The following is a 21,022-nucleotide window of genomic DNA, read 5'->3' as shown; positions in this document are numbered from 1 at the left end:
CAGTGCTTCATTGTGAGGAGAGAATAATTTTTTTTTTGCTCTGGTTTGTTCTTCGTTGGTCACTAGAGGAAGAGAACATCTATGAAAGAAAAGGGAAAACATATAGAGTTAAGAAGAATGCAGCTAAAACGAAGAACTTAGCCTCGTGTTTTAAAGATACAAAGTTTCTTCTTCAAGAGGTTATGACCAGAATGGCCTGAAACCAGTTCATTTTACTCTGATTTACCTGCTACTGAAGATCATTCATTCATGGTGTTGTATAAATGCTTGTTTTTAAGCTACTTGGACCAGTTTATTTTCCAACCCTTATATATAGTTTCTACACATATGAATGATTAGAGTATACACATTGACATAAGTTACAAGAACATGTACATGGATAAAAACAACCCACGTTCTCAAACTATTTTGTCGCAATGTGGTACACTTTTCTACTAAGCTGGGAATACAAATATATTCAATACAAGAACAGAGCAGTCTATGAAGTGTTGGGGCATTGTGTGTGCTTTGCTAAAGGTTCAGCAGAGACGTTGAAGCTGAATATGACCTTGATTTTTGAAGATAATAATAAGTGTAAAAACAAGAATATGCTAGAAACACCAAAAGTAAGAACGAAAACAAAACATAATTAATATCTGCTTTCATATTTAAAATAACAGAGTTTTACGGTGATCCACCACAACTCTTGTCAAATCCCTACAAAATATGAGACATACACAAATTAAAAAATGATAGATAATTCAAATATAAGTGGTCTAGAGAATGAAGTATTAACCTGGAGCAGTTGTGAAAAAGAAGCTTCATTGTCTAAGGTGAGACTAGTGGCAGCAACATGTAACTCAGTATCAAGAGGAAGACTTGAGTTCTGAAATATGTAGATTGATTAAGTCCCAAAATTCGATGAAGATTAGACAAACAAACAAAAACTATATATCAAATACCTGAAATGACAACTTTTTTATGGCTGTAGCATTATTGGATGATTTTGATATACCACGATTTTTTGTTTCAAGCACACTCATATATCGACCATGGCGTCCGACTTTTTGGTTCTTTGGTCGTCCAGCAGGTTTTTTTCTTTTTATTCCACGTGCGTTTAGAACTTCTTCTTCATCTTCTTCTTCCACAAGTTCAAAATCTGAAGAGTGGACCATCCATTTATTAGCTTTAACAAGTTCCTTTTTCTTTTCCACCAACTTTTCAAGCAACTGAGAGGCAGCTTCATCTGCACACAACGTCAGGTCTACATGTTCAGCAGCAACAGACGCAATCTCACGGAAAGTACGACATATATGACTATATCGCTTTCCGATCGATTGCTTCACTGTATCATTAGGTGTCGCTGAATGATAAAAGGATATGGTTCGTGCTTTAGCCTCTTTACTCCATCGATTCAGAATGTAAGTAGGTGGAATTCTTCTAACATCCTTCTTGATTCAGAATGTTAGTAGGTGGAATTCAGAATGTAAGTAGGTAAAATTATGTTGTTTTAGGGAATTGACCTAATCTAAAAACATGGATTCTTAAATTTGAATAAGGATAAAAGAGAATAACGCGACGTACCGTTCAAAACACAGATTGTGAACCTTTGTTTGAAAACTACAATCTGTGTTTTTTTTAGGGACTGAGAACAAGCCTTTGAGATTGAAAAAGCAGCAGCCGGCGAGGTGTGTTTTGATGAACGTCGTTAAGTCGACGTCTTCCTTTTTTTATTAAAGTTATTTTCCTTTTTTTTCTTTAGTTTTAATATCTTTTTTGACTAATCCTACATGGCAATTTGATTGGTAGTCAATAGTGAGGTGAATTTAGAGGATTCACCATAGGGGTGAACCCAAGTTTTGTTCATTCGTCACGAACAAAACTTGGGTTCACCCCTACGGTGAATTCTGTAAATTCACCTCACTATTGATTACCAATAAAATTGCCATGTAGGATTAGTCAAAAAAATATTAAAACTAAAAAACAAAAAAGGAAAATAATTCTAATAAAAAAAGGAAGATGTCGACTTAACGACGTTCATCAAAACACACCTCGCCGGCTGCTGCTTCTTCAATCTCAAAGGCTTGTTCTCAGTCCGTAAAAAAAACACAGATTGTAGTTTTTATGTTCGAGATCTGTGTTTTGCGTCGGTATGTTGCGTTACTCTCTTTTATTCTTTTTCAAATTTTAGAATCATGTTTTTACATCAGGTCAATTCCCTAAAACAACATAATTAACCTCAAGTATAACTATTGTTTGTTATCAACAAGGAAGAAGAAGATGGAGAAGAAGAGCATCTAGTTAAAAAAAATGTTTTTATTGGAATTGAATTTTTGATTAAATCTACAGACGAAGTGGATCTAAGAAAAGTTCCCAAGAAGAATAACAAAGAAGAAAGCAGAAGAAGAGACTTGAGGCGCAAGAAACGGAAGAGTGAAGAAGAAGATTACTCTCTTTCTCTCTCTACAAGAACAAGAAAAGAAACGAGGGAGTAAAGAGACTGTGTCTGCTTGTTTAATAATGAAACACAAGACAAAACAGAGTGAGTGTGAGAAGAAAAACAGAGACTGAGTGAACAAGAGAAACACAGTGAGCGTACAACTAGAATTAAGAAGAATGCTTTCACATCTCTGTTTATAAGACATTATAAATGTGTACTGTATTTTTTATAAGGCAATATAATGTATTTTATAGAAGTTTCACATCAAGATGTAAGGATTCATCGAGGAAGAAGGTGAGAGAGAATAGCTATTTCTGGTTTGGTATTCATGACGACGCACTACAAAGATAAGGACCAGGATCACGGCTATAAGTAATTCAACGTCCACAAAGTGAAGAGCAGCAAGCCAGTGCTTCATTGTGAGGAGAGAATAATTTTTTTTTTTGCTCTGGTTTGTTCTTCGTTGGTCACTAGAGGAAGAGAACATCTATGAAAGAAAAGGGAAAACATATAGAGTTAAGAAGAATGCAGCTAAAACGAAGAACTTAGCCTCGTGTTTTAAAGATACAAAGTTTCTTCTTCAAGAGGTTATGACCAGAATGGCCTGAAACCAGTTCATTTTACTCTGATTTACCTGCTACTGAAGATCATTCATTCATGGTGTTGTATAAATGCTTGTTTTTAAGCTACTTGGACCAGTTTATTTTCCAACCCTTATATATAGTTTCTACACATATGAATGATTAGAGTATACACATTGACATAAGTTACAAGAACATGTACATGGATAAAAACAACCCACGTTCTCAAACTATTTTGTCGCAATGTGGTACACTTTTCTACTAAGCTGGGAATACAAATATATTCAATACAAGAACAGAGCAGTCTATGAAGTGTTGGGGCATTGTGTGTGCTTTGCTAAAGGTTCAGCAGAGACGTTGAAGCTGAATATGACCTTGATTTTTGAAGATAATAATAAGTGTAAAAACAAGAATATGCTAGAAACACCAAAAGTAAGAACGAAAACAAAACATAATTAATATCTGCTTTCATATTTAAAATAACAGAGTTTTACGGTGATCCACCACAACTCTTGTCAAATCCCTACAAAATATGAGACATACACAAATTAAAAAATGATAGATAATTCAAATATAAGTGGTCTAGAGAATGAAGTATTAACCTGGAGCAGTTGTGAAAAAGAAGCTTCATTGTCTAAGGTGAGACTAGTGGCAGCAACAGGTAACTCAGTATCAAGAGGAAGACTTGAGTTCTGAAATATGTAGATTGATTAAGTCCCAAAATTCGATGAAGATTAGACAAACAAACAAAAACTATATATCAAATACCTGAAATGACAACTTTTTTATGGCTGTAGCATTATTGGATGATTTTGATATACCACGATTTTTTGTTTCAAGCACACTCATATATCGACCATGGCGTCCGACTTTTTGGTTCTTTGGTCGTCCAGCAGGTTTTTTTCTTTTTATTCCACGTGCGTTTAGAACTTCTTCTTCATCTTCTTCTTCCACAAGTTCAAAATCTGAAGAGTGGACCATCCATTTATTAGCTTTAACAAGTTCCTTTTTCTTTTCCACCAACTTTTCAAGCAACTGAGAGGCAGCTTCATCTGCACACAACGTCAGGTCTACATGTTCAGCAGCAACAGACGCAATCTCACGGAAAGTACGACATATATGACTATATCGCTTTCCGATCGATTGCTTCACTGTATCATTAGGTGTCGCTGAATGATAAAAGGATATGGTTCGTGCTTTAGCCTCTTTACTCCATCGATTCAGAATGTAAGTAGGTGGAATTCTTCTAACATCCTTCTTGGCCAACACTTTTAATGCATGACGACATAAGATTCCACCAAAAGAAAACTTCATGCAACTACAATGTATCGTTTCGTTTGCAGCAACATAGTTAACCAAATGATTTCTTCCAACACCACGAAAAGATACATTGTATTCAGCACTCACCATCTCAGACTTATTAAACCTTTTGGCAACATAATCACCTATAGCTATGTATTCCTTCTGGAACAAGGTAAAGACTTCTGGTGTATACACATCCAATGCATGTTGCAACATTTCTACAGGAGCTGATAATACCGGCGAGGTATGCATCATACTGAAGTCAGCAGTTAATTCTTTAAAGCGTCGATCATCCAACACTCTCTCATAGTGTTTAAAGAAGCGCAACATGTTATAACCGCTCTTCAAGTAATTTTTCAAAATATTATTCATACTTTCACTACGCTGTGTGCTCATCATATCGGCTGTAAAAGTTTGACGACCATATACCCTTGCCCATTTTTCTCTCAACTCAAACAAATCCTTCAGCCATTTATTCTCTGTCAATCCATGCTTTTCGAGCATTTCACTCCATGCCGATAACCATTCTACTTCATTCTCATGGTCATATACACATTTTCCAAAGTCTGTGGCAAAATGGTTTGGTCCATGAAATACACAACTCAACCTCTTTATAGCATTTTGGTAATTATGCCAAACACATAACCTATGTTTTGTTTCAGGGAAGACTTTTCCTATTGCATTTGCCATTGCTGCACATTGGTCAGTAAGAATTGTTTGCGGCTGTTTTCCAGACATTGCTCCAAGAAAAGTCTGAAAAAGCCACTCAAAAGATTCGGTCGTTTCATCATATAAGAGAGCAGCACCAAACACAATAGTTTGCTTATGATGATTGACCCCGACAAATGGAGCAAACGGTCTATCATATTCGTTGGTCTTGTAAGTTGTATCAAAGCAAACGACATCTCCAAAAAGATTGTAATCACTAATTGACCGATCATCTGCCCAAAAAATATTAGTGATCATATCGTCCTCATCAAGTTGCATTGAGTAAAAGAAAGATGAATCATCCTCTTTCTTTTTCTGAAAGTACTCCAAAACCGCTCCAGCATCTCCCTTTTCCATTGCTGCCATTCGCTTACGGTATATGTAATTGCGCATGTCTTTATCTATAAAACCCAGATTTGCTTGCCCCCCAACTTCTCTGCTCATCATTTCAATTGTTGCTTTTGCTGAAATTCCTGACATATCGGCATCATCGGCATGTTGTTTTTGAGAGATAGAGATTGCTCGGTTACTCTTCATCAAATGCTTCATAGGTGTCCTCACTAAATCATGGTTATGATTCGGCTCAAAAGTCATAATCTTATATCTTCCGTTACTCTGAAGGTAGCAAGACATGCGAGCTTTACAACCACACCTTGTGGTTGGTCGCGAATATGATTTCCTGACCTTAGGTTCCTGTCTAAGCCCCTCTTTTGAGCATACATAAACCATCCTTACTAGCTTTTTGTTTTTTCTCGAAGTCCGTTGTCTCCTTACGCCGAAACCATGATTGCCTCCGTACTTTCTATAAGCATTATATGCAGACTCATCATAACTAAAATCCATTCCACTACAGAGTTCATATTTATTCTGATTTTCATTGTTTGCCTCTAAAGCATCAGCATCTTCAGTCTGAATATAATCATCCTTGTTGCCTATTCCCGCTTCTTCATCGAAATCACTGACTGAAACATCGTCATCATTGAATGAGGCATCTTCCTCAGCTAAAAAATCATCCAAATTCTGATTTAACAAACTGATTTCACCTGAGATTTGAGTACTAAATTCATCCTGAGTAGCGGAAACAGTTTTTTGATCACTTGAATGTCTACTCTCCATTGCAACTATATAGCAAAGTACAAACACCAGTCAGAGATTATCTTAGATAACATAGAAGAATTAAAGTTTATTGAGATTCTAAATAATTGATGTTTTAAAACATATCAATTTAATGCCAATCATCAAGTTTTATCATATATCACGACTTGGCCTTATTTCAATCATAAACCACATCAATTTAATGCCTTTCCACGACCATAATGTGTACAAGAGCAATGTATTCCTAAAAAAGTAAGAAAATCAGTAGCTACAATTTAGTATATTAGTTCCAATTTGTCAACCTAGTATGTTTAGTTCTTTTTTCTTTCAAAGCTTAATAGTTAAATAAGTTTGAATAATGCTTAACTCCAATTTTATTAACAAATATCACAAAATACAAACACACTGGCAGTAAGCTACAAAGCATCCGTGACCTCCTCTATTCCTTTTTTTTTCTATTGCCATGATCATACATAGATTTGATTAAAAAAGATCTAACAACTCTAAGCTTAAAACTCTATGATCCTGAGATATATAACAACCAATAAGTATACTTGAGGTAAAATTATGTTGTTTTAGGGAATTGACCTAATCTAAAAACATGGATTCTTAAATTTGAATAAGGATAAAAGAGAATAACGCGACGTACCGTTCAAAACACAGATTGTGAACCTTTGTTTGAAAACTACAATCTGTGTTTTTTTAGGGACTGAGAACAAGCCTTTGAGATTGAAAAAGCAGCAGCCGGCGAGGTGTGTTTTGATGAACGTCGTTAAGTCGACGTCTTCCTTTTTTTATTAAAGTTATTTTCCTTTTTTTTCTTTAGTTTTAATATCTTTTTTGACTAATCCTACATGGCAATTTGATTGGTAGTCAATAGTGAGGTGAATTTAGAGGATTCACCATAGGGGTGAACCCAAGTTTTGTTCATTCGTCACTATGTGGCTCCACCATCAGGGCTATTGTCCAAGGTTTATTTTATTACTAACTAGGGTCGGATCCACCGTACGGACGGGTATGCAAATGAACAAAACAATATAAATATATTTTAAATTTTAATAAATTTTCAGTTTATTTTAAATTATAATTTTCACTATTTTTACAACAAATTTTACTATTTCTTCTCTTTTATAAATTATATATTTGTTACTATAATAAAACAATTTATAAAAAATATGAGTAAACTATATCTCTTATTCCAAAATAAATTTCATAAAGAAGCAAATAAAAAAAACTTTTAAAAGTGTAGTATGAGTTAAATACACTAAAATTTCTATGAATTTTTTTTTGTAACACCTGTATGAAAAATATTACTATTTACTATATCATTTGTTAAACTATAAACATAAAAAAATATATTGCAATCTAATTATAGTTAAAATATTGTCATGGATTAAAACTCAGTGTAAAAAGATAATTAAGATATCCTCAATAGATATGCACAACTTATTTAATTTCTTTTATTAAATTTTGTTTTGTTTCACAATTTCTATCTTTTCAAAATACCAAGCAGGTTATTACATTGTTATTAAAAGTAAAATTTTATATACTTTCTAACTTAATCTTTTATTTTTATATTTCGTTAACAATATCAAGCACTAATGTATCAGTTAGAGGATTTATGTGAATTTTGAGTCCAACATTATGATCCAAAAATATTATTTTCTTTTTTTTTTCCGGTAAAAACATTCTGCAATCTTGTATTAATATCACAAATTAAAAATATAAATTTTATTTTTTATAAGATCTATGTTTATTATTACTATGCGATCGAGAGTACATGATTTTCATGAAGAAGATTAGTGATATATTGTATTACATGTTAATGAAATTTAAAAGAATTGTCTAAAGGCCTAGCTTACCAAGCTTACTTGCGTCAGAAGGTAATGCGTATACTAACAATGTGTATGCACCGATGGTGATCACAAGAGTTATGGTGATCACCATAAAAATCATTGCCAATTTGCTAGTTATAATCATATGCAAGTTTCATACAGATGGAATTACTAAGTACTGTTAGCGCTAAACTTACATCGAAATCAAATTTAAAAGAAAATTTTGAAGAATAAAGTTCTGGAACTCACAAAAAAACTCCCAACTTAAGTTATTAGATTTATCTTTTCAAAATCACATAAGTTTTTTATATCACTACAACTTAAATATTGTAAAACAGGAAATAATTAAAAATGAGAAAATTCAGAAAACAAAAACATATATAAGCAATAACTAAGATAATTTTTTTTAAGAAAGAAAATAGTTATTAAATCTCTTTAGCATTTTTTTTTGAACAACAAATCTCTTTAGCTCAAAGTTTTATTTGTCACGTTCAAAATAATACTTTTGTCTTTATGTGATAGAGCCTTTTACGACTCTATAAAAACAGTTCCACACACAACTCTCTTCTCTAAAAAAAAAAAAACTAAACTATTGCATGCTCTCTCCCTCTCTCTTCTCTCTCTCTCTCGCAATCAAGAAGATCATGTCAGGCGTGTGGGTGTTCAAGAACGGAGTGATAAGGCTTGTGGAGAACCCTAACCAGTCAGGAGCCGACTCATACAGCCGAAGGAAGGTCATGGTCTATTTACCGACAGGAGAAGTGGTCTCATCTTATTCGATGCTCGAGCAGATCCTCCAGAGTATTAAATCAGGGCTATACTCTAATAGTCAATAGAAAATTAAAGACTCCTATGAACTACCTGTAATGTAGAAGCTTGTAACTAATGTTTAGAGATTTGAATCATGGATACGTAAGAGGAAAGAATCATGCAGCTATGATGCCATTATTTTATCCCTTAATCTCTTGGTAAGATTCTTAAGTTAACTATTCTGTGACCGTTTTATTTAGGTTGAAGCCTAGGCAGCAGCAACGTAAAGAGATACCTGATACATTGATCAGGTATGTGTCGCAGTCAATGTTGTTTGAACATTTGTTTGTTTATTTATGTCCAGACACAACTCAAGTTTTAATCTATAGAAGTGAAAAAGTGAATTTAAAAATGTGGAAGCTGATGCTTCTTGTGGCATTTATGTATGGTGTACCTTGTTCTGTTAGAATCTTTAGCGCAAAAGGAGTATGTGATGATGATGATTATTGATTGTCTGGTTTCCTTTGAAACTTTGTATAGGTAGCTGGGCGGTTGCATATTTACAAGGAAGTCTCTGCTTGGTTGTATTTTTCTTCTTCTATATAACCCATATGATTACTGTTATTATGATTATTATACACCTTTACCTATTATATAATTTTTGTTTTGTATTTTGATGAAATTTTGTGATTGGTACTTTCTGTAATTTCATTTGAATTAATGGGATTTTATAATCCTTTTATAATATACCTAGACTAATGAAATCCGTGTGTTGTGGTCTTTCTTGTTGTTCCCATGATTTATTCCTGCTATAACTTTTTTTTTCACCAAATCCATATTATTGAGCTAATTATCAGAAAGACTCGCATAGTGTAATAGCAATCAATATACATCTCCTGTCTTATTCAGTAAAAAAGAAATCAAGACTAGTAAGCTAGTCTAGTTTGAAAATTTTAATGAGACCGAGGATATGACTTCATTTTTATTTTGCCAAACAACAGTAACTTAATATCTGACAGTATTCAAATTCTGAGTATGTTTTGTCTCAAATCTTTCATTTATCAGTAGACTACTCTACTTGGTACATTTTAAAGACATTTTCAGTTTATTAAATGACAACAAAAAAAAATGATTAAAAATGATTAATATTTCAATATCAAGGGATCCAATTTTCAAGTTTCAGAAAAAAATGAATTATGTTGTTAATGGAGATAATATTTACCGTAAACGGCTAATGATTGTGCAGTGAATCCTCGTAAGACAAAACATGTCTAATTATCGATATAATATTTTTTAGTTTAAATCAGGAGAGTATAAATCCTACATGACTTAATCATTTCGATCATGTACTTGTATCTATTTTCATAGTTGTAACTCTTTGACAATACTAAATCCAACAATAGTTAGCCAATCCTATTTATGTCAAACTAGACAAAAATCACAAAGCTCTATTCAAAGTCAAACCAAACAAAAATAGCAAACAAACACACAAATAAAGGGCCGGCCCGCAGGGCGGCCGGAAAGTTATAATAAAAGTGATTTTATAATAATTTATGAAATAATTTAAAATTATGATAGATTAAAAAATATTATAAACGAAAAATTAATGAAAGACTTATGAGATCATTATAATTATTTTTTTTGTTTTGAATTATAATTACAGTAAATTTCACTATTCTCTGATAAATAACATTATACTTTTAATATTTATTTTAATTCAAATGTTTTGTTTTATAATATTCTTAATTAAACTAACTTATTTAAAGTTTTTTTTTTGCGAATATGACTCAAAACTTGAAGTCATTCCTAAAGTAATTCATGCTTCTTCTTTTTTTGTGATGTAATTGTATATTCCGTTTGTATGTATGTTTTGTAAAATTTTGTTAAGAGAAGTATATAATAATGTTTATGGTTTTGAGAATTTTAGGGTGTCGAAGGATTATTTATGTTAAGATTAGTTATATTTGAGTTAAAATGTTTTAATGAGGGGGTTCATTGAATGATTTAATGTGATAGTCAATGAGGATGCATGAATCCAACCGACTTCCATAACGGTTCCAAAAATCAACCAAGGGTAGAAGAAGTGGAATCGAACAGCCAAATACGACGCCTTCCAACTGACTTTGATCGGAATTCAGCGTGGCCGGTGCAGCAAATCTTCATTGGCCGTAGGTTTAAACCGGAGTTGTTAAAACGCAGCAGATCTGTCTTTCGTTCGTCGACATTATTTTTGGAGAAGAAGCCGTCTCATGTGGGACCCCCTCATGTGTTACCCTAGAGCCCAGAAACCCGATTATGTTAAGCTCAGAACACTGATCTGAAATATTTATTAACAAAAAGAGAAAAGTCCATGAATAATTGTGAAGTGAAACGGTGAGTATCATCCAACCCGGGACACGTGTCGGCCTGTCAGACACCGACTTTATGACGTGGCGCAACAGGAGGGAGACGAACATATTTTTATATATATAGATATAGAGACAAGGATTCAGTATATAAACGCCTTCCTCTCCATCCACCTATTTGCACATCTCATATCTTTCAATAATTAAGTAAAACACACGTCCTAATAAAGTTATAAAGATAAAATGGCGGGAAAAGTGTGTATGGTGATGGCACTTATCATGATAGGGTGTGTTTTACAAGCATGCAATGGAGCCAATGTTGATGAGAGCAAGCCAGCACGAGTTTCAAGACTCGTTTGCTTCACATCCTGTTCCATAGCCTGTGGCAAACAAAACAAGCCTTGTTACGACAAATGCTTGACCAAATGTGGTCTTCCACAACGACCTTCTACACCAACATCACCTTCTACCACCGCTTGATCTGATCTATTTTATTTGTGATTTGTGCCTTACTGCCAATGATGTCATCTATATGCTTTTGTTTTTTTTTTGTTCAAAAATATGCTTTTGTTTATTATGAAAGAAACATTGAGATTTATTTTTTAAACTTTTACCAGACAGATATATATATATCTGGTTTTTATCTTAACATAGACAACCTGGTTAGCTTTTTTCAATTTAAATTTTATAAAATCAATTCAAGAACGGGAAATTCCGACTACAAGTCGACTTGAACAAAATATTATCCAAAACTAAAATGTCCTACCTAGCTTCATTTGACTAACCATTCCGGCACGTTCTGCTATTCTGGATCCTCTAGTAAGCAAGTGGATATTAAGATTTCACAAACTGTACTTCCTAATTCACCTTGTTTCTTTGGATGTTGGAGCTTCCCGACTCGAATCTAGTTTAGCTTGTTTCAGCATAAAACGATCGATGGCTTCTTTTTTAAACAAAACCACTAAATAAACAAATTTTTATTATATTAAGACAACTTTCTTATAATGACACAGTTCTCTGTTATAATACATGTGATCACGATTCAGTTAAAATAAAACGTACAAAAAGCATAAAGTATAGCTTATTATTGAATATACTTATTATTGCAAAAAGCATAGCATTTACTTTATTTTGATTCACACATTATTAAAAGACCGAATCAAATATGCTATAGCTAAATCAGGAAAACACTGACCGTTGTGAAGCTGTTAAGAGATAGGCCTCCATCTTTAGGGTCTAGGAGCATGAACTGCGCCTTAAGGAACACAAGCTCCTCATCAGGTATAGCTTTGGAGAGAGCCTATTCAAAGATTAACAAGTATGTGAGTGTGCCAAGAGAAAAGATCAATGCACTTAATACTAACATCATGAGGGTATACCTTAAGTGCTGATCTTCTGAATGGCGAGGCGCGAATATAATACCTAACCAGCTTGTAAACCGAGAAATCAAGAAGCAAACCAGGGTTTCCATCACGTAACCACAGATGAGCTGCAAACACAGATACATATAAGCAAAGGGAGGCCTACTTATAATGTTCTTGTTTCCATTTCAAGAAGAAGTAACCTAGAGCTTGAGCAGCTGTCATTCGTTTCCTATGATCCTTGTTCAGAAGCCTTTTCACAAAGTCTTTACCAGTAGGAGAAGGCCACGGCAAATCCTCAAAATTAGGGTTTGCTCTAAGCACACAACGGAATATTGCAGATTCAGTTCTTCCACAGAGTAGTATGTAACTTATATCACACAAATGCTCCACATATCTGCTTCAGTGCTGTAAGATCTATGGAGTACTTCAGGTGCAACATAGTACATTGAGTCGTCGATCTGCAAATACAAAAGATGACTAACTCATTAATCATTATAATGTCAAAGCTAAACTTACATTAAATCATATAATAATTAATTACCGTATCTAATGAAATCAGATAAGCCAAAGTCTATGACCTTGAGTACTGCATCCTCGTTTCTGCTGGTGAAGAGAAAGTTCTGGAAAACACATTTGTTTACTACATTTGATTGAAATCTAAGCAGCTTATAGAGGTTGTTTAGCACAAGAAGAGGGACAATTGATTGAAATGTAGACTGTGTACCTCTGGCTTTAGGTCACGGTGCACAACACCTTGGAGACGAAAAAATGCTGTTGCGGATAGAATCTGTACAAGAATACGTTTTGCATCTACTTCAGGGTATTTAACCACCTCTGCAGTAAACACAAGATTTTGATCTCATGTTGAAGAATACGAAAGAATTGACTGCTAAAGATGTACTTACCTGGCCAAGATTCTATCCAGCACAGCCTTCACACAACCTGAAAGCATAAAATAAAAAAAAGAAAGATTGTTGAATATTTGAAGTCGACTCATTTAATAAACCTCAATGTTCAAAAAACAGCTAGACGATTATAGAGGAATATAGAAAAAAGTTTTAACTGTTTTACAACATTGAAAATTGCCACTTAAAAAGAATGCAACTTTCATATTTATACTCGGTAAAGATTATGAGTGAAGTGTGTACTTACTCCATAACTACATAGACGTTATCATCATCCTCATATATACATCATAGAACTTTACCATATACTTATGCCCTGGTAAAGCTTTCAGCAACTTCACTTTCCCCAAAAATATTCCTTAATTAACCAATTGTTTGTACGGAAAAAATTTACTCGAAAAATATAACGAAAACATAAGTCTTTGAATTTTTATCTCAATCAAATAGATTACTATTATTGTGTTCTGTTACGACAAGAAACTAATCTCACCTTCTTCTTCTTTTTTTGTTACATCTCACTTTTATAAGAATTCCAAAAATCATCATCATCTCCTTCATTTTCGTCGAATTGATCTCCACCGTCTGATCTGACGCCATTCTCAACATCCTCACCGTCCGATTCCTTAACTCCATCACCAGCTACTCCATCAGTCTTAGTCTGCTCCTCCTATACACACATTCGAAACGATAGCGTTTGATGTTTAGTTACTTGTAAAGAAAAATTAATCAAACAGATTTTGGCGGCAACTAAAAGAAGAGTCCAACGGAATACAGCCGAATGCTTACATTCTCAGGAACATCACTAGTTGTCTCTGCCTCTTCTCCAGGCTCTTCTTCTTCATTTGCAGGCGCAGCTTCTTGCTGAAGCTTCTTAAGCACAATATGATAACGAGTAAGATCTACAAGAAAAAAACAAAACTTGCTAAGTTCTTCCATGGCACAACCAAGAAACTAAATAAAGAAAGAGAGAGAGAGAGAAAGGATCTCTCACCTTTGCAGGGAGTTGATAATGCATCATCAATCTTCAATGGATTCTTGCGTTCTTCCAACTTGTATTTCAGTTTGATCTGGTGTAGCGTTCTTCTTTCAGGCAAGAACTGTTGTACCATCGATAGATTGATCCCAAACGCTTGAATTCCCTCGTAGAAGACCTGTGTCTCCTGTTTTGACCATCGAGTTCTGGGAGTCTTTTTCATGTACGTTTGATAGTTAACCGGTGAGTCCGGTTTAACTTGTACGTGATTTTCTCCTTCCTCCATACCAAACTCGTCTTGTGCGTCAAAACCCTGTGAATAATACTGGTTATCCCAAGATGCGTTTGTATTATTACTGCACCATTAACACAAAGTCCGTTTAGATAAAGAAAAACAAACTAAAAAGAAAACCTGAATATATAGTCTAGTACCTTTCTTGGGTCGGCGGCACAACAGGAGCTCCCTTTGCTTCTTTTTTCTGTATGTTGAACGTCAAGGAAAAAGCTTAGGATCCAGGAGGATACGCCACACAGCTCAAACGAAACTATCAATAAATAAAAGAGTGGGTGTCTTACCTCCAGCGATTCTCTATATGCAACAAGGCGAAGCATATCTCTAATAGGCAGATGTTTGATATCATCATCCGGGGTTTCAAGCAATTCCTTCTCCACTAAACCACCACGCAAAAAAAAAAACATGAATATAGTTGGTCAGATGCTAGATGATAATTTCAGTTGAAAAGAATCATTAAGTTCAGCTCTACGTTACATGTGTTTTTCTGCCGACGACTCGAATGCTTCAACTTCTTCTTCTCAGGAGACTTATTTGCTTCTTCTTCATTAGTAGTGGCTTTCTTCTTTCGACCTCTCTTCTTTTCTCCCTTTTTGTCAGTACGTGTTTCCGCTTCATTAGACTGCGTTTCTCCTTGTCCCATAACAGTATCGTTATTACTAGGTGAGACAACACGATGCTCTTGTTCCAGTACGTCAGGAGCCTGATCAAATATAAAAATCAGAACCAAAAACATATAGTATATCCAAACTTAACAACACAGTAAGAGAGAGCAAATATTCTTACCGATTCTTTATGAACTTGTGGAATATTATGTTCTTCTTCTTGATACTCCCCATAAAATGCAGTATTGGTGCATTCATCGTTTCTTGATTCGTCATTGACCATACACTCAGACTGATTAGCACCAGTTGTATCATCAACAGAGTAATGAGACCCAGGTTCTTCTTCAATCACAGTGTCAAGCAATCTAGGCTTCGGCTGAAACTTTCCACTATGTTGCTCCTCTACACACGTATAACATTACACCCCAATTACTAGATATATATTTAAGAGAATCAAATAGATGAATGACAAATAATCAGTGCTGAAAAGATTACCATAAGCACTGGTGATGCCTTCCTCCTGCACAATATCAAGAGTCTCCATGTTCCAATGGCATTCTACTTCTCCCTGTATCAAACATTAAAACCCTGCAAAATCAGTTTTATATTTAAAAGTAAAGGAATTGAAACATCGGGTTAGAAAGAGAGCATCCACACATACTTCCGTTTGCATCCTTTGAGTTTGAGCATTAATAACTTCATCTGTTTCGCTAGTAACAAAATCTCCAAACGTTGCAGAATCTTGTCTTCTGGGATCATCAGGGAATGCAAGTACTGCCTCTGTGCCCTCATCACATTTTTGTCCCTCTGAATTTAATTTAGAACAAGCATGAAGAACATATGCCACTCCTGTGGCATTCTAAAAGAAACAAAAGAATGTTATTATTGCTCAAATTCAAAGGATGCAAACAGAGGTATGGGTGGATGCTCTCTTTCTAACCCGATGTTTCACTTCTTTTACTTTTAAATATAAAAGTGTACTAATAGAAAAAACATGTCTTAAGAGCATCTCAGGTGCTTCATTTTTTTACTTTTTGCTTCATTTTTCATTCTATTGATACTTCATTTTTTTAATTTTTTCTTTATTTCTTCAAATTTGAAAAAATACTGTTCAGTTTTTCATTTTTTGATGATGAACTCTTTTATTTACAAACTAATCCTTAACTTTTATTTATTGTTACTTTTTACTTAAACAAATTAAAAGCGTTAATGTCATCCAATTAATTTCAAATTTTACATAATTACTTTTATTTAACTGAATGTTAATACCTAAGAATATGAAATTATTGATTTCTAAGAATTTTATGTTCGTTTTAGAAGAATTTATAATAAAATAAGTTTACTTTTTGTTTTAAAATATATTTTCAATCACTTGAGAAATATATGTATTTAGTGCTTTTTATAAAATCTTTTGTTTATTTATTTATGTTATGTGTAATAGTTGTATTATATAATAATTATTAATTTATAATAAATAGTAATTGGGTTGAATTAATGTTAAAACAAAACAGATGAGTAAAATTAGTATAATAGAACAATCTCTCGTGAGATGAGAGGTGAGAATATATATATCATGAGAGGAAACGAACCTTCTTCTTCTGCTTTCCACTTCTGGATTTCGCCGGCTTTGACGATGCTGGCAGAACCTTGTCCTTCTTCGGCGCCTGTAATAAGAAATACTAAATAAATGTTAAGACTCGAGAAAGAAGAAACATAGATCTGCTTAAAGAGGGAGATACCATGACGGAGACGGAGTAGCGAACGGCGAATTAGAGGGAAGGAGGAGGCTAAAGGTAGAGATCGAATTATGCTCTTATAATCTCTAGGGTTTTTGAGGTGCCAGTTATTTTAAAATCCCATATGATGATGTTTTCGGTTTAACTGAGGCCCATATAAACTATAATGATCGATTTTGTATCTATATTTCTATGCTATTATTTGGGAAGTGTTGTAAATCAAGAGAAAAAGAGAGAATTAGTTGTTCTTATTCATAACATAATGTGTCTTTTATATATAGAGAATCAGAAGAGGTACAGACCGTCATAGATAAATGAAAAGATTACAAATCTTAAACCAATAAGGAAAATGAAATCCTAATCATATAAGTAAAAGGAAAACCATGAGAAAATGAAAAGTCTAAACCGCCTTTGGTTATGGTATTCACTTAAACGGTTCATAACACTCCCCCTTGAATGTTATAACCATTAAGAGCTCGTAATACGCTTTGGATGTTGCCTCACTAAAACCTTACCAGTAAAACCCAAAGGGATAAAACCGTGGTTAAGAAAAAAAGTACAACACGTATTACTCCCCCGATTTGTACCTCACTGAAGGTCTTTCAGTCGACGCATCCCAATCTGATGCGTAAGCTTCTTGAATGTAAAGGTCGGAGTGACTTAGTGAATAGGTTGGCTGAATTGTCACTTGAACGAACTTGTAGCTGGACCTCGCCGGCAGATTTGACACTCCTCACTTAAACTTGAATATCTTGATGACCGTAGGACCAAATGACTTCGAAACACTCGAAAATCGAAGCTAACATCCATGTATAACTTCAGGCACACGTCTAGATCCTGGAAGATGGGAATATCTAGCAATATTTGGGATATCGGTCGAAATTGGGTATTCTGAGACAGCTTGTACATGTCTCACAAAAACAGTCATATCTCAAGTTATATCATCTGGAATGACTTGATTCAAATTGGAGATGAAAGTAGACTCAAAGATCTTTCTCTGGACGCCAAGTCCATATTTTAATTCCAACTAGAAGGTCTCTTTTGATTGCTAGAAGGTCTCTTTTGATTCGCAAATATTTGACCTTCGTTTCTGTCCCGCAAATGGAATGTGTTCATACCTTGATTCCTTTTAAAGTATGAATGATCTTTGATCATTCTCTTCTCTGTCTCAAAAATACATTAGAAGATTGATATCTTTATCACTTAAGTGATAACGTTCCTCTTTAGGTATCTATCATTAAGTGTTCTTTGTTGCCTCGTTAAAACCTTAACATGGAAAACTCAATGGAACAAAAACCATGATAAGGAAAAAGAGTACAACTACGAAACATCATCATATTTCTCCCCCTGGAAGCATCATCTTAGGGAGATGTATTCTCATCATATATATAATCCTTTTAGGAATTGCTATAAGCATATTCTTAGAGAATAAACTTGTTTGATTGTGAGATAATCTCTTAGACCATTGGATTCTTGCCCATAACATTACTTTCACACAAGATCATATATTGGTCTATTTGGAATCCATGTCCAAATTTCCTTTTTATAGACAATCTTCTAAATATGTATATTGTACATATGAGTTATTCACCCTCTTCTTATAAAATTAAATAGTATGACCATTCATCTTATCACATCTTTCAATAATGAAAGAGATCTATAAATTTTCCAATTTCATGGTACTTTACGAGTAAGAATTATTTCTTTTATATACTCAAAATACTCTCACGGTAATGTTCTCGAGAACTAGTATTTACTGATTTTATCAATCCAAATTCTTAGGAGTTTACTGCTTCTTGCAGTTTATATTATTTTGAATCATTGACATCATTGTCATTTTCCAGTGGCTTTCAATTCTTGCCAGACTATAGAAACTTGAAAGTTGATGCTTCCACCACATGATGATGTGTTTCTTATAACAATTTCAGGTCTTTGTGAGAAATTTTGTGCAATTACTCTTTTGCACCTCACAATTTTTTTTTTTCATCATTTCATTGATTCTTTCACATAAGATCCATTTATATGCCACTGGTTTTACACCTTCAAGTATATGGACTACTTGTCCAAATACTCTCTCTTTCCAAGAGATCTGCATCTATTGATTCTTTTCATTTTCGGTCATTTATCATATTGTGTACACTTTTCAATAGATGGTTTATGATCCTCATTCTCATCAACTGCTACATTGCATGCATAAATATTTAACGACGTTGATTTGATATCGGTTCCATATTGTTCAAGACATGACATATCTATTTGAGATTTCTTTATTCTCAGGTACCTGAATTTTTTTATGTCATGTTTTCTATCTCTTCTTGAGATTCTTAATATTTTATTTCTCGATTCTGCCATTCTCATTCATGCTCCTTTTTTCGAGGATTATTATATTTGGAACAGATAGGTCTATCACACTTCAGGTGATCTTTAGACTCATTAGCAGTTTGAAATTGTCCTTCTGGGACATATATATTAACAGGAGCATTTACAGCTGGTACTTGTGACTTAATCACTTTCTTAGGGTCAGTTAACGAGTCTTGCAACTCATATGTTAATCTTTGTAATAGAATTATCTCTATACATTCATTTTGGACTTCTATTCGTGCTCTTTAGTCCGAGGATCAATGATAATTCATTTCAACACGTTAATTCTCCAGCTAATTATTTTCTCCCCCTAATGTTGGATATACTAACTTTGAGTCTTTAAATAAATCTTTTAAAATCTTCTAGATTTTATCATCAGTAGAGATTATATCCAACATATTCATAACCTCCTGTGAGGTCCCATATTTTATTGATGTGGTGGAGCAACTACAACTTATCCAAATTTTCTAGATGGGGATCTTTGGTTTCTGACCCAAAACCAATTTGATGGGGAGAGTTCTTAATTACTCTTTGGCATTATGTGAATCAATGCTGCTGCATCTTACGTATAAACATTAGATACAATATGTTGTGGATCTATGACAAGGATACATGCGACCTTCTTGTCGATGCATTAATTATAAACATATGGTGGATGATCAGTCCACCAGTGGGTGATCAAGCCCACAACATCTCCTTGTATAAATAGACTCCAAATCTTTTGATTGGTGAAAACCGTATTCTTATATTGCCTTATAAGCAAGCAGCATATAGAAGATCATTCGTAAGAATCTTCTGGTTCTTCAATGAATGTCTATATGATTATCTTTCGCATTATTAATAAACCGGGATGGCATAACCGGCTTGCCAAACATTACACGTTCAGTAAACTTCTGGTTTACTATTACATTTATATCCATTTTCTAATCATTGTGTAGTACAATACAATAATTCCTTGGGTAATACTTGTGATTGAAAGTATTCAACATTTTCCTTTACTTATTGTCTCAACATTGTTAGATGTAAAATCCCTTGGTTTTATTTTATAAATGACTCCTCAAGTCTATTTTCAGTATGAACATACTTCTGGATGTTCCACTTACTAGGGATGTGAGATTCTCTAATTCCCCCCCTCGAGATGATAACACTACATTTTTGTCAATCTCGAATAGAATCTCAACTGAAAATCAACAATATACCCAACTTAAGGTCATGTGTTATATCTTAGATCCTTTTGATCTTTGAGACTTGGAAAAGTATAAGTTTCGTTCCCATAGGCATACATGTATCTACTCTTCTAGAGCTTCCAATAATCTTGATACCACAAGGCATTGTACTCACAATAATTTTCTTCCATCTTTAGATGATTGAATCATATCTCTTTTTTTATTACCATCTTTATTATCTCAAATTCAAGTGAGAGTATGAGTTCGAAAAGGAAACTCTTTGGATCTTGACCTTATTTATATCCACATTCGCGTCTACAATCACTTTTGTAGCCGCTTCTTCTGACAATAATGAGGTATTTCCATTCTCAATATATAATATCACATTCATTTTAGAGAATGGACCATAATCAAGTAAACATGATTTATTTTCTGTTTTCAACAGCTCTTATTGCTCAACAAGTTGAGAGAAATTATAAACTCACGTACTGTTCATCATATTGTGTCTCCAAGACAACAATAGTTGCATAAAGTATAGAGTATGTTTTCTTTAATATCTCTATGTCAGTACTCACTTGGAGACTT

General features: G+C 33.9%; 3 protein-coding genes and 1 long non-coding RNA gene across 6 annotated transcripts; 2 read left to right on the top strand and 2 right to left on the bottom strand.

Moving 5' to 3' along the window:
* Positions 1-6,882: 6,882 nt before the first annotated feature.
* LOC111209714 lies at positions 6,883-9,454 on the top strand. Its single transcript, XR_002661146.2, has 3 exons — positions 6,883-8,741; positions 8,951-9,001; positions 9,231-9,454. It is a non-coding gene; the product is annotated as an uncharacterized LOC111209714 (long non-coding RNA).
* Positions 9,455-10,124: 670 nt separating this feature from the next.
* On the top strand, positions 10,125-11,574 carry LOC106428409. Its single transcript, XM_048769746.1, has one exon. It carries the CDS (start codon positions 11,279-11,281, stop codon positions 11,513-11,515), a length of 237 nt encoding a protein of 78 aa, XP_048625703.1. The 5' UTR covers positions 10,125-11,278; the 3' UTR covers positions 11,516-11,574.
* A 423-nt stretch (positions 11,575-11,997) lies between these two features.
* Positions 11,998-17,119, bottom strand: LOC106366038. Of its 3 annotated transcripts, none has more exons than XR_007329224.1 (17): positions 16,914-17,119; positions 16,764-16,838; positions 15,836-16,033; positions 15,670-15,742; positions 15,356-15,576; positions 15,047-15,272; positions 14,854-14,948; positions 14,710-14,756; positions 14,296-14,633; positions 14,091-14,203; positions 13,795-13,971; positions 13,305-13,341; positions 13,124-13,233; positions 12,941-13,019; positions 12,600-12,857; positions 12,415-12,524; positions 11,998-12,335 (listed from the first exon to the last, which is right to left on the bottom strand). XR_007329224.1 is itself a non-coding variant. In XM_013805589.3 (11 exons), the coding sequence occupies exons 1-11, from the start codon at positions 16,914-16,916 to the stop codon at positions 13,813-13,815; spliced, it is 1,548 nt and encodes a 515-aa protein (XP_013661043.2). In that variant the 5' UTR covers positions 16,917-17,119; the 3' UTR covers positions 13,652-13,812. The 3 variants fall into 3 exon arrangements, 1 of the variants encoding a protein (XP_013661043.2); XR_007329225.1 differs by having other exon boundaries at positions 15,832-16,033; positions 16,914-17,075; XM_013805589.3 differs by lacking the exons at positions 11,998-12,335; positions 12,415-12,524; positions 12,600-12,857; ... (1 more) ...; positions 13,124-13,233; positions 13,305-13,341 and having other exon boundaries at positions 13,652-13,971.
* Positions 12,210-13,556, bottom strand: LOC106428428 (CDPK-related kinase 4-like). Its single transcript, XM_013869183.1, has 7 exons — positions 13,552-13,556; positions 13,305-13,330; positions 13,124-13,233; positions 12,790-12,857; positions 12,600-12,712; positions 12,415-12,524; positions 12,210-12,335 (listed from the first exon to the last, which is right to left on the bottom strand). Exons 1-7 carry the CDS (start codon positions 13,554-13,556, stop codon positions 12,210-12,212), a joined length of 558 nt encoding a protein of 185 aa, XP_013724637.1.
* Positions 17,120-21,022: the final 3,903 nt, after the last annotated feature.

The sequence above is a fragment of the Brassica napus genome, chromosome C9 (assembly GCF_020379485.1).
Source record: "Brassica napus cultivar Da-Ae chromosome C9, Da-Ae, whole genome shotgun sequence".
NCBI classification, from domain to species: Eukaryota; Viridiplantae; Streptophyta; class Magnoliopsida; order Brassicales; family Brassicaceae; genus Brassica; species Brassica napus.
This window is presented reverse-complemented; position numbering and strand designations above follow the sequence as displayed.

Bases quoted from the DNA above. Each gene is read 5' to 3' on its own strand.
- LOC106428409 (XM_048769746.1), top strand. From the start codon at position 11,279: ATGGCGGGAAAAGTGTGTATGGTGATGGCACTTATCATGATAGGGTGT.
- LOC106428428 (XM_013869183.1), bottom strand. The intron at 13,234-13,304 runs GTAAGTACATCT...TGTTTACTGCAG, and splicing joins CTGGATAGAATCTTGGCCAG to AGGTGGTTAAATACCCTGAA. The intron at 12,858-13,123 runs GTACACAGTCTA...TTGTATTTGCAG, and splicing joins ACCGTGACCTAAAGCCAGAG to ATCGACGACTCAATGTACTA.
- LOC106366038 (XM_013805589.3), bottom strand. The intron at 16,034-16,763 runs GTTCGTTTCCTC...TGTTTCTTTTAG, and splicing joins GTGGAAAGCAGAAGAAGAAG to AATGCCACAGGAGTGGCATA. The intron at 14,634-14,709 runs GTACTAGACTAT...TTAATGGTGCAG, and splicing joins GTGCCGCCGACCCAAGAAAG to TAATAATACAAACGCATCTT.